The sequence below is a fragment of the Myzus persicae genome, unplaced genomic scaffold, assembly GCF_001856785.1.
Source record: "Myzus persicae strain clone G006 unplaced genomic scaffold, MPER_G0061.0, whole genome shotgun sequence".
NCBI classification, from domain to species: domain Eukaryota; kingdom Metazoa; phylum Arthropoda; class Insecta; order Hemiptera; family Aphididae; genus Myzus; species Myzus persicae.
Genome location: NW_019104144.1, coordinates 34,624 through 47,392, shown reverse-complemented (window position 1 = coordinate 47,392; position 12,769 = coordinate 34,624). Strand labels below are relative to the sequence as shown.

The following is a 12,769-nucleotide window of genomic DNA, read 5'->3' as shown; positions in this document are numbered from 1 at the left end:
AAACACATTCAAAGGTGTTCTTTGGATGTAGAAGGGGGTTAGAGGGAGTACATGTTACACACAAATTTGTTTGTGGCATTTTATCCATCGGTAAAATATACAAGGAAAATATGTTGATGATTTAAACCACAGATATTATATTATCATACATTTTACCAAAGTCCCCAAGCCATGGCCACGATGGTTGCAACGTGTTCACTGTTCAGCGTAACTACATATAAATTATAACTGAAAAATTCATTATTTTACTTTTTGATTTGTATAGAACACTTGTTTGCAAATTTCAATAAAATATAAAAACTTTTACACACATACAGTTTGATTTATTTGTAACTAAATAATATGTATATGTATAAGTATGAAATATATAATTTAAAATTGTTTTATTGTATGTATCTTTTACACAGCTGGTAATATAATATAATATGATATAAATATAATATAATATAATATATAATATGGTGGACAATATAAGAAAAAAATATATGATTATTGGTATAACCCTAAAACATTTTGTTTGTAAGATTTATATTACAATAACTAATCTATGCCGCGTATATGTATACAAACAGGATGTCTAGAGACGTTTGATACTGTTTGTAGAATTTTCCCAACTTTCTATACATTATATTTAACCAAATTTATATGTGAAAATGTGATGCACAATTGTTGGCAAGAAAACAAGTAGATGTAATGGAAGAGTAAGGGGTACAATAGGAAGAGGACATTTTGACACATGACTGACACTTGAGCAAATATGTAAAATTGTAATGCTTGACATAATATTATATTAGGTGAAAAGACGCATGTTATGTACATATTATGTCGGATGATTCTCTGTATTTTCTTTGTTTTTACTTATTTCACTAATGGAGACGGAAAATAATCATTTTTTTTTTTGGTATACATGTTTAAACACAAAGATATTCATGCACATTTAACACATTATTCAATACAAAATTATACAGTTGAACAACATTGTAACAATTTAAGACTACCATATTAAGATTAGTATATAATATGTATAAATAGACCAAAACCGTAAGCCAATAGTTTAGAAAAAAATATACAAAATATGTTTAAATTAGATAATTATTAATTTAAATCATACTAACATAAGTATGTGTCTGGTTGCGGTTTAGAATTAACAAAATAATGGAAGGGTTTTTAAGTGTTACGTACAAGTTTACTATCAAACATGAATAGCACCGAGGATGTGGAAATAGATATGAGCACGTATATATACAACGGCACATTTCTAAGAGTCGGGCACAAGCCAAGTTAAAAAAATATACTTTTGAAACGAATAACAACTCAAACAATAACACAATCCTCTTACTTTGGGGGTGGGGGGTTTAACAATATTACAAGTTAAACTATTAAATCTTAAATAACAATAAGTTAATATATACTCCCTTTTAAATGAAAAAATTGGCAAACCTTTGGGAAAAAAGGTCATTAAAAAAAAAAAATGATTTTAAAGGTTATAGGCAACTCTTCAGTATTTACTATGATAATATTAGAACAGTAAACAAAGACTAGATATAGGAACCCTACAAAAGTGTTTGTTGGTTACATGAATTTTGTTATTTTTGGAAATATATAACAATAATTATATATTATTAAATCAAAATACCACCGTGGTAGCAAGATTATGGTTGTAAATAAATAAATGAAGAGATGTGCGACTTTATATTTTTCTATATACTTTTATTTTTTATAATATGACACATAGTTCAATACTTTGATTAATAAAAATCAAAAAAATCATTAGGAATATAAATATAAACTTCTGAGAAGTTATAAAATTGAAATGTAAATTAAGGGGCTTGGTCATAAAATTATCACACATCTCTAGATTTAAATAGTACAAGCACAAATTACAATTAAATATTATTATTATTATGAAAACAAAAAAATTTTAATAGGATAATAAAATATTCTCGTCCAACGAATACAACAATAATACATTGTATTGATAAAGAAGATCAAAATTGAAAAATGTTAAGAATATTATATCACAGTAAAAACAATAAATTTGTTTTATCTTAAATCATCAACACGTGTTTCTTAATGCCACATGTATCTGTGATGTATTGTTATTGATTGAAAAAGTATGCAATTTTCAGATTTTAAAAATTAATAAGTCTAGGAAAAAAAAATGTATATTAGATATTGTAAAACTTCATAAGCATTAAAAATTAGAGCACACGTATTGATGTTTGATTGAAGCTTTTTGTAGATGAAATCCATTAGGGATTTAAAATTAACGAAAGTTAAAGACAAAAAAAAGAGAAGTCCAAACATTATGTGACTTTAGTTAAAAGGCAGGCAAATTCAGTGTAATTCACATTGCTAAGCCCTACTGGACGGCATGATTACACTGCAACAGTCGAACGATAGACGGATCACTTTTGGCACCTTCAATAAACTCCTCCAATGATAGACGGCCATCATTGTTCTTGTCCATCTGCCTAAAAATCTTGTCTGTCCTCTTCTCTGGCGTCGACTCATCCTCCGGCATTTTCATTACGGTCCCTACCATCTTATAAATGGCCTGCACACACACAACATAATCAGTAAATAAAATTCATAAATAATAATAATTATGACTACTATTTGGAATTTTAAAATTTACCGTAACAATTTCCAACATTTCTTGTCGTGAGATGAACCCATTTCCATCCAGGTCGTACATGCTGAAAGCCCATTTCAATTTCTGCTCCAACTTTCCACGCGATGTGACTGACAGAGCACAAAGGAATTCCCTGAAATCTATTGTTCCATCACTGTTGGCATCAAATGTTCGAAATACATGCTCTGCAAACTATTTTGGGCATTTAAATGAAATATCTTTTACTTTCTTAAAACTAAATTACTTTAGACGCATCACCGTAAGGAAAGAAATTTCCATAAATTTTCTTAAACTCTTCAACACTTAAATTACCACCGGGACAATCCTTTAAAAAACCTTTATACCATTCTTGAATCTCCGCATCTGCAAATGATTAAATTATGTGGTTACTTTAATAAACATTTATAAAAGAATCGATTTTACCAGAAAATTCAGTATTTTGTCTTAGGTCTTCCAAGACCTCTGGCTTTAACTTGCTGTTTTGTTTTCCCATTTTTTAATCTTATTATAAGATGTGCAGTCGAGTACCATTAAGCTTTCATTCTCATAATCTGTTAAGTTATAATTCAGTTTATTATACAAGTAGCAGATAATAACTAATAATAATGTTCAGATTTATCGACAGTATTATCAAGACCATCATAAAGAGTAGGTATTTGTTTATCATATTGGATGGTTTTCTCAAGGGTAAGTAAAGAAAAACACATTGTTTTGAGACATCAGAATGAAATAAATTTTAGTTTTTGATTCATCTGTTAACCATACACAGCGCTCAGAGCAGAAAAGAAACGTAACATTTCCTAACCTTAAGAACTAATTGTCTAAGCTATTTAAATTTAAACTTAGCCTACGTATAACAAATAAAAATAAAAATAGTTGTCACATTGAATATTTTTTTACAATTTGTGCAAACAAATGTACGTATTGTATAAAATTAAATAAGATAATTAAAATAAGTTGGTCTGTTTGATGTAGTAGCTAGACATGATTGTTACCTACTAAAAATGTATAACTATGACTTGTTAGCTCTAAATTTCGATACGAACATAAATATGAATATAATGTATTATGTTATATTATAATATATATATATATATATATTCATACACATTACACACATACATAAGTAAAGAAAATATAGTTCATTGGATTTTAAAATTACTATTAAGGACAACACTTGACACAGATTTTTTACACTATGTGTATAATATAACATCTATAATAATAATAATAATAATAATAATAATAATATTAATAATAATGGATTATACAAATTGGTGTATAGAAAAATTCTCGATTAATAATTAACCCTAAGTTTTTTTTTTAAATTTGTATAAACTTTTCTAGATTATTAATAATGTACGCGCGTACATAGTGAACAAGAATAAAATACATTGTTGTGACATATATTATTATTATGTATAGAATAAAATATAAGAAATGGCTACAAAAATATTACACGTACTCAAATTGTCTATATAATTTTTTCGTTGAATATGTTTCGTTGTCTGAAGAGTAATAATATATTTTATAAGATATGTCGAGATGGAAAAAATAAAAAAAATAGTAATGCTTGAATTACTCAGGTTTTGTACACACAAAAAGTTTAACCAAGTCAAGCGTTACCGTAAACATTAAGTATCCTTTTTCGTAAAAAAAAAAAACAAAGCGTTTCACACTTATAATCGCGTATTTTAAAAGTAATTAAATTGAATATAACATGAAAATTTATGGTTTAATATTTGGCCGTACACTATAATAACATACACATCACATAATATTATATGCATGATTTAAATGAAGTAACAGGTATAGAAATGATAACAATAATAATAATAATAATAATAATAATATGTTTAATCAAATAATAATTATAAATATAAAAAGTAAACGTATATCATAATTTGGTAACAGACACTTTGGTTGCGATTTATTGCTAATGGAATCCAACAATATAATGTGCACCATCGACGAAAAAAATAGATAAGAAATTAAGTTATAAATTAATGTGATTAGATAATATAAATATATTGGTCCAAGAGAATGTATCTTAAAATTACAAGCGGCTTAATGAACTAGCCAAAGGTAATCAATAATAATAAAATACGATTTCGTCGCATGATTATTATATTTGTGCAGGATTTTTGATTTCTGAACATAAAGTTCCCGACAGTTTTAATACACGAATGGTTCGCTCGATGACACGATTTTTGAACCCGACGTTGTTTGGAAACCCCATTATAAGCCAAGGTTTTTCCTTTTTATTATATATATTTTTTTTGTATGTTTTCTTACAGCCAATTACCTTAATAGCATTATTATTGAAGTAAAACTATAAAAATGAGACCCCGAAAATGGTTTTTGTTTTTTTTTTTTTTTACGGAGTTTTCAATTCCGGTGAACGTAATCGAGTTTTGTAATATTTTTTTTTCATTTTTGAGCTTTACTTTGCACTGATTGAAACCTGTTTCAGATGAAAACATCGCAGGTTAACAGAGTTCAATTGAGTCTCCGTCGTAATTATAATAATAATAATAAAAAAGAAACAAACAATAATATAAATGGGAATGTGCAGAAAATTATTTACACAAATAAGTCACCAGGTGAAGTGGAAGCTAACTTGAGATTCGGGAAATCGTTACTCGGAAAAAGGCCTCGGAGGTTTGCCGATGTGTTTATACTACGCCATACTACGCAAATCGACCCAAGAAGAAATGGGGCGGACACCCCTCGAGATGTAAAACGCGTACCACCTGGCAACCTGCGCATTAAAATCATATGTAATACCGTAGATAAATTACCCTATTAGAGAAAATATAACCATAAGAAAACAATTGGTTTTTTTTTTTAAATTTTTTGTTTTTTTTTTTGGATTCAATTTTTTTTTAGAAAAAACGGGTTGACTTGTTTTTTTTTTTTTTTTTTTTTGGCACCGACAAAGGCGTACCCTACGGGGCGAGAGAAAAAGATATACAAAAAAATGCGGCGAAATATAATATTATATTGGGCTTTCACGCCAGCCGGGGCAGTGGTTATGGCGCTAGCATCTTGGATAGTTCTTCGTCCTGTAGACAGCCTTTAAGGAATTCGTCCTGGGTCAGCTGTCCGTCGTTATTCTCATCCATTTTGGCGAATATATTTTTAGCCCGATCTTCTGCCGAGTCAGCTGGACGGTTAGATGAACACGCACCCAACATATCGTAGATGGCCTACAAATATATAAAATAAAAATCAGTCTCAACATCTACATTTACTCCCTGCGGGCTTAACTACAGCTAAAAACAGAATTAATGTTTGATTTTTTTTTCTGGTCGAATGATTTGGTACAACTAATTTGTACGAATAGTTTTTAAGTGAATTTGTACTAAAACATATTCAAACAACCACAATAACGTTTGAAGTATATAAGTAAAAACATACCAAAAATAAGTACATAAAATATATTTTTAACGATTAAGCGAATAAGGTATAGACCGCGATGGGGTTTGTTTTTGTAACATAGTATCAATGTCTGTACCTGAACGATTTTCGTCATCTCTTGAATATCGATGACTCCGTTGCCGTCCACGTCATACATTCTGAATGCCCATTTTAGTTTTTCCTCCGGTGTGCCGGACGACGTGACGTCTATGGCTAATAGAAACTCCTGTAACCGATACATAAATGTACGATTTTTAATGGCGCCCGTTTGGTGCGTGAGGGTTAGGTTGCAGGTTTGTGGGTGGGTGGGAGCGACCTAATGAATAATAAAAAGTTGATATTTCATTGAACGATCGAAAGGGGTCCGCCCGCGGGTGAAGTTCATTTGACGACCTTTAACGGGTGGGCGACACATGGGAAAATTCAATAAAACCACTCTGGAAATGGGGTTTTTTTTTCGATTGCATTCTGATATATTAATATAGTAAAATATTATGTATTGCATGGGTGGTTTGTAAAATATTATCGAGCGACTCACTTTAAAGTCTATGTAACCATTTTTGTCCATATCAAAAGTCCGAAATACGTGATCGCAGAATTCTTCGGCATTACCGCTTGGAAAGAACATTTTGTACATGTCCACAAATTTTGCTGGTGTTAAACGGCCGTTTGGACAGTCTTGCTGGAATAAAATAAACGTTGTCATGAAATATGAAAATCGTTTCACACAATAGTTTATATTTATTTTGTATTATATTATTCGGGGGGACACAATCATTATAATACCACCTGAACAGCGTGAGTTTGCAGGGATGTTATTATTATTATATTTACGCAACACGCGGGAATTTACATAAACCGATTTGATTTACTTGTAAATTCCAAACCGATAAATGCAGTAATATTAAATTATAATCACTCCTTCGGGGCTTATATATACACGCTGAAAAGGTCATTATTACATTTTGCTTGATTCGAAAAGGGTTGAATACAATATATTATAATGTGAAGTGTTGTGAAACCTCAGTCCATATTCAATACATAAAATACATAGTCTAAGACTAATGGTTCATAAAATGGATTTCGTGCCATAATGAGAAACCATTATTTCAGAACAATTTATATTATTTTTGAAACTTGTGAAAGTTGTATTCTAACTTCAAATTACAGATATCTCCCTGCAAACGTTAATAATTATGTTTTGAGGTTTTTTTTAAAAATCAAACAGTCATTATTTTAAAAAGTATTAACTTTTTTCGAAAATATATTTTTGGGAAATTTTACATTCAATTTTAATATTTTATATAAGTCGTGTTTGCTTTACTCGTGTGAAACTAGTAACAACTTTTCATTTATGAACATAAACCTAACCTAAACCCACATTTGTATGTATTTGAAAACAATAATAATTGCGTATACAATTTAATAAACACAGGCATGTTGGTACATTTTGAGTGCATATTGTGTAATACGAATGTTTACTGCTTTATTTGTTAGTCAGTGAATACGGCCACAAGTCCAAATGAAATATAATTTTTTTGGCACAATCACTGATCAAACCACATCAGAGCAAAAAAATGTTGCTATAGAAAACGGAATGACTCCGAAATATATGACACAATAATAATGATATACTTATACAATCTGAGGGTACAGTGCGTGCACACTTTGCATCAAATGCTGAACGAGTAACTATGCGGAGGCGATTACAACCTGAGCGCTATGTATTGTTTCATGATGAAAATACTGGTTGCTTATAATTATGAACGTTTTCCGGGTACATATGGGCCACGGCATAATTTAATAATATATAATGTGTATAATATGTAGATCGAAGGGTAGAAACGGCCGAAATGAACATACAGAGGACGGTAAAGGTAAATAAATCGAAGTGACGGATCCTGAGGGACTAGATGACTGACTACGCAGTCGAATGGGTTTGCCAAAAACCATAACGGCGGCAGTGTTGTCTTTTGGGCTGCGGAGAAAGAGAATAAAGAGAGTGAGAGAGAGAGAGAGAGAGAGAGAGAGAGAGAGAGAGAGAGAGAGAAAGAGAAAGAGAGTGTGTAGGTATAAGGGCATTTACTGCAGACTTCTTACCCCGTCGGGAGAACTCAATTAATCATCCTCCGGGTTAATGCCATTAATCTTACAAAGCAAAATCCAGAAAAGGTTATATTAATGCCTCGGCCCGCTTTGCAACTCTTCCCGACAGACCGAACTCCTTCGTCGTGTGTTTTTGGCGGTGACGTTGTAGCCAACGACAAGGTAAATTATTTGCATGACAAGTTTTCTCCCATACACATTGTGTAATATAACGGTAACGCATAACACGTCTTCATGATACATATATATATATATATAGTATTATACACATATCATTCATCGTCCGCTAAATAGACGAGAATAGAAAACGCATAAAAGAAGATTAAAAATAATTATCGCATCTGTTAAAATTCAATATCACTAATAAAAATATTTTGCGATTTGGTGGTAATCAAACGCGTGCACCATATTTTTTTTATAACTTTATAGGTAATAAAAAAACGGTATACTGTTTTTACTTTAGTAGGTATTGTAGAGATCTAAACATTATAGTTATAACCCTACAAATAGAGTATGGATATTTTGAAAATTGTATTTCCGTTGGGTTAGGTTAATAAATAAATCTCATTGATTTTTTTTAAACTGATTACTTTAAAAAATGATGTACATTTAAGTTTAATTGTATCATAAAATTTAATTATTATAGCTATTTCTTATCATTTTCCTACGAATAATTTCAATCCGATTGCTTTTACATGACGTGTTGTGAAAATAATGTCTTATGGAAACTTAAGATTAAGAGGCAACGAAGAGAGTCAGAGACAAATAATTTGTTAGAAGATTTTAGTCGATTTGATGGAGGGTTTATAATACTTCTTTTTATAAAATATTTTATTAGATTTCGTATGAAGTGTGTAAATTAATTTATGTCCATCGGTAAAATATATTTTAATTTAAGTTTTATCCATTATGCAGAAGTTTTTTTTATTAGTTTATTGGGGTTATTACAATTAAAGTTTTTTAAAAGGTAAATTTTAAGTGTAAAAAAATTATTTGATTAGTGAATTATTAAGAAATGTTTCAAACGGTTTTTTGCTGTCAATATGAAATACTTCAATAACACCACGTTGACTTATTATGGGTTTGGTTGTTGGATCATTTATAGAGCGGATTAAAGGTTATATTTTCATATAAAGGCATAAAGCGTAAACAATTTGTCAGATATAAAAATGACGGTTCTTTCGAGATTAAAATGACATCTGGTGTTTGTCCCTTGAGGATGGTTTTTAAAACCTTTATATTTTTTACTCTGAGTCGTTAATAACATAAGTCAGGATTTTTTTAAGCATTTCATTTTTTACTGCAGAAGATGTACAGAACATAAAAAAGTTTTTTTTCTATAGTAAAGTGTATTGTTTTATTTTAAGAGATATAATAATACCTACCTATCTATACTACAGTCAATAAAAATTTCGAAAAATTAAAAACATGTATCAACGAATTAATTGTAACGAATAACATTCAAATAATTCTGTCAAAGTACTTTACAATCAGATAGAACATAAATTATTTGCTTAACCATACATAAATATTTAAATAATTAAAAATGGGTGCAACGTTTCAATTAATACATTTTTTTTCTTCAAAACCACGGCCTTAGAAGATAAAGTCGGAACAATTCCCTATTTAACAACGTTAATCAATTGGGTCGCTTAGAGAGGACATTTAGGTTCAGTTTTTTGCCGCTATTTTATTAGGCATCTAGGACAGAACTTTATTAAGGTTATGTAAAAAATAAAAATAAATTTAAGAGGCAAATTTAAAAAAAATCAAAACTAATAATTATTATTGTGATTAAAATCTGAAATATATATATGTACCTATATAAATAAGAATATAAAGGCATGAATAGATATTCATTTGTATATATACATGGAAATAGAAATTATGTTAGTAGTACTGTTTTAAGAATTGTTTCTTTCAACTTAAATATGCCCAACTTATTTTGTTTTTTTTTGTTTGCAATAAAAATTCAAAATTATCTGTGTTTTGTTGTCCCAAAATGTAGTACTTAAAGCCCAACGGGCAAGCATGGGAAAAACCCTAACTTTTCTTGGAATAAAACTAAAAAATAATTTTTTTATTTGGGAAAAAAACATTTTATCTCTGATATAGAACGACAAGTGATTAAAAAGAATCGCTATGGAAATATTATATTTCCTGTGCATATCAAAAACACAAAATGTCTATCGTTTTCATATTTTCCGACCTACATATAAAATGTAAATATTCCAAAAATGTGGTATTGATTGATTGAGTATTGGGACATATTGTATTAAAGATATTTAAAAATATTCAATTTCAAATATACTTGTGTATAGATGTCTAGTGTCTACTCGATGTCTCGATGGTAACTATTGGTAAGTTGCAAGGTTTGAGTATCAATGATAAGCAAAGAGTCCCGACCTTATCTTCTAAGGCCGTGTTCAAAACAATAGGTTTAAGTGAATTGGCTTTAAAAAGTAAATAAAGAATCCTATAATGTTATACAGAGTAAGCATACTCGTATACATTTTTAGTTTATATATCATATAAAATCATAAAAGAAAGAAATATGATAACTGATCACATACTATCAATATATAGTATTTTGATAATACTTATCAATCAAATACCTATATTCTATTCATATTTTTTGAAATGGCTTCTAAAATATTTCTTTTTAGGAAGGAACCCCTTAAGACCATACTATTGAGCCACTAATGTATAGGAATGTAGTTTAAATTATTACATAATTTGAATTCTCATTAATTTGTAATGAGTATCTACCTACACTTCGTACTTTTTACACAAGTCAATCTTATTTTGTAAAAAATAACACATTTTACGGATATAAAATTTATATTTAAATCGCAGCTCTGATAGTGAAATATCAAATGTCACAGTAATATGGTAATAGATAGGTACACTATAACTTAATCATAATAATACATAATTGAAAACTTTAAAATCTAAAAAGAAAAAAGAAATTTAGTTTTTTTTAAATTATGTATTATTCATTATTATCTTACACAGTATAATATAATATAGTAATAATAGTTTTCCTGTATTTTTTTTTTTTAAGTATGCCAGGTTATACAGAGTAAGGTACAAAAGTATTAAGTGAAAAATAATAATGAAAAAAAGTTTAAAAACAACATAAAGTTCTTAGTTCATATTCAATTTACAATACTCTGCCAAAAATCTTGGTTCGATGGTAAAAACAATATTATGCAAAATACGAATTTAGTTTTAAGAAAAGTTTTTACATGTTCTAAAATAGATTAATATTTTTAGAGCGACTGTTATTTTTAGGATAATATATAAAGTGTAATACTAACACGGTTTGTTTTTTTAAACACACTATCATTAATTTAAAAGATTTTTATCATTGTTGAATTCATAATCATAAGGGTCATAGGTACTTGTAACGCATTATTATTAAATTACCAACGAATTACACTTTGAGACTCAAGTCGATGAGATCTGTCTATTTAACAGCAAAATACCCTATTGAAAACAAGTTCAATGGAGATAACGACTGGAGATCAAATTGGAGTCCATCAAACTCCGTCAGTCATCAACTAATCAATGACCCATGCTCCCAAGTACCAGGCATCTCACCTAAGCGACGAGAATGGGTCACCTTGAACAGACTCCGAACCGGACATGGAATACGTGGATAAAATGTATTCGTTTGGGGCATAAAAGACTCTCCTGCTCCCGACTGTGGCCACCCACCTCAAACAATGGAATATATCATAAAAATATTGCACAGTCTGAGCTTTCACTAAACCTATCGACGATATCGACAGCCTTTCGAATGCAGCTTTAACAGGTTAAAGGCCAGGGCTGAAATCACTTGACACGCCCATATAGAAAATCGTCCTACCGCATAGAAGTTACCACTTACCATGCTATCATACGTTCTGACTAATTATATTGTACTATTATTTTATTCTATTCTTATAAAGTTTATTTGTTAATAATTTTACTGTGTTGTTATGTTCGCTAAATACCATAAGACAAATAATAAACAATTAAATTACGAAACTTGAATGCATATCTAGTTGAGACTGATCTTTTAAATTCAAATAATATGTTACTATAATTTTGTTAGTCTGTATACGAATATTATACAAGTGGACCCAACTGCAAACATAACTAAAATTATTTTATTTATACTCGAAAAATTGTTGTACTATTGAAAAATTTCATAGATAATTAGGTTTGCATAAATGCTAATAGATAAATACCTAATATTAAAATATAAGAATAATTTTAGTAAAATTAAGTATATATGACTAACGAAAATTGAATTATCATTTAATCACACAACTGTAATAACCACGAATTGTAAACCGGGGACAACTATTTATTGTGATATCCTATTGTTCACGATTTAAGCAGCTTAAACCCAAAGATATAATAAATCGAAGTGATTTATGTACATGGTTTACATGCATGGCGTATATTTAAATCCTATTTATTGGTCCTCTAAGTCCGTTGACTGTGAAAGTGACCACTGACCAGTGGTCGTTAAAGTTTCAAAGTTGAATTGTTGGAGGGGAAGGGGGTTACTAAGCATTATACTAATCCAGAAGTATAAATGTTCTATAGGCGTAACCA

At 29.5% G+C, this 12,769-nt stretch overlaps 2 protein-coding genes across 3 annotated transcripts in view; both read right to left on the bottom strand.

Moving 5' to 3' along the window:
* Window positions 1-840: 840 nt before the first annotated feature.
* On the bottom strand, window positions 841-3,532 carry LOC111039194 (neurocalcin homolog). Its single transcript, XM_022322564.1, has 4 exons — window positions 3,059-3,532; window positions 2,880-2,998; window positions 2,639-2,827; window positions 841-2,557 (listed from the first exon to the last, which is right to left on the bottom strand). The coding sequence occupies exons 1-4, from the start codon at window positions 3,126-3,128 to the stop codon at window positions 2,363-2,365; spliced, it is 573 nt and encodes a 190-aa protein (XP_022178256.1). The 5' UTR covers window positions 3,129-3,532; the 3' UTR covers window positions 841-2,362.
* A 728-nt stretch (window positions 3,533-4,260) lies between these two features.
* LOC111039193 (neuronal calcium sensor 2) overlaps window positions 4,261-12,769 on the bottom strand; it is a 42,681-nt gene continuing 34,172 nt past the window's right edge. For both annotated transcript variants that reach the window (XM_022322562.1, XM_022322563.1), the window contains exons 3-5: window positions 6,594-6,737; window positions 6,153-6,281; window positions 4,261-5,844 (exon numbers count right to left, since the gene is read on the bottom strand). In XM_022322562.1, the coding sequence (XP_022178254.1) occupies window positions 5,668-5,844; window positions 6,153-6,281; window positions 6,594-6,737 (450 nt within the window). In that variant the 3' untranslated portion in view covers window positions 4,261-5,667. The remainder of the gene's footprint in view (window positions 5,845-6,152; window positions 6,282-6,593; window positions 6,738-12,769) is intronic.

Bases quoted from the DNA above. Each gene is read 5' to 3' on its own strand.
- LOC111039194 (XM_022322564.1), bottom strand. From the start codon at position 3,128: ATGGGAAAACAAAACAGCAAGTTAAAGCCAGAGGTCTTGGAAGACCTA. The intron at 2,999-3,058 runs GTAAAATCGATT...AATCATTTGCAG, and splicing joins ACAAAATACTGAATTTTCTG to ATGCGGAGATTCAAGAATGG. The intron at 2,558-2,638 runs GTAAATTTTAAA...GTGTGTGTGCAG, and splicing joins AAATGTTGGAAATTGTTACG to GCCATTTATAAGATGGTAGG.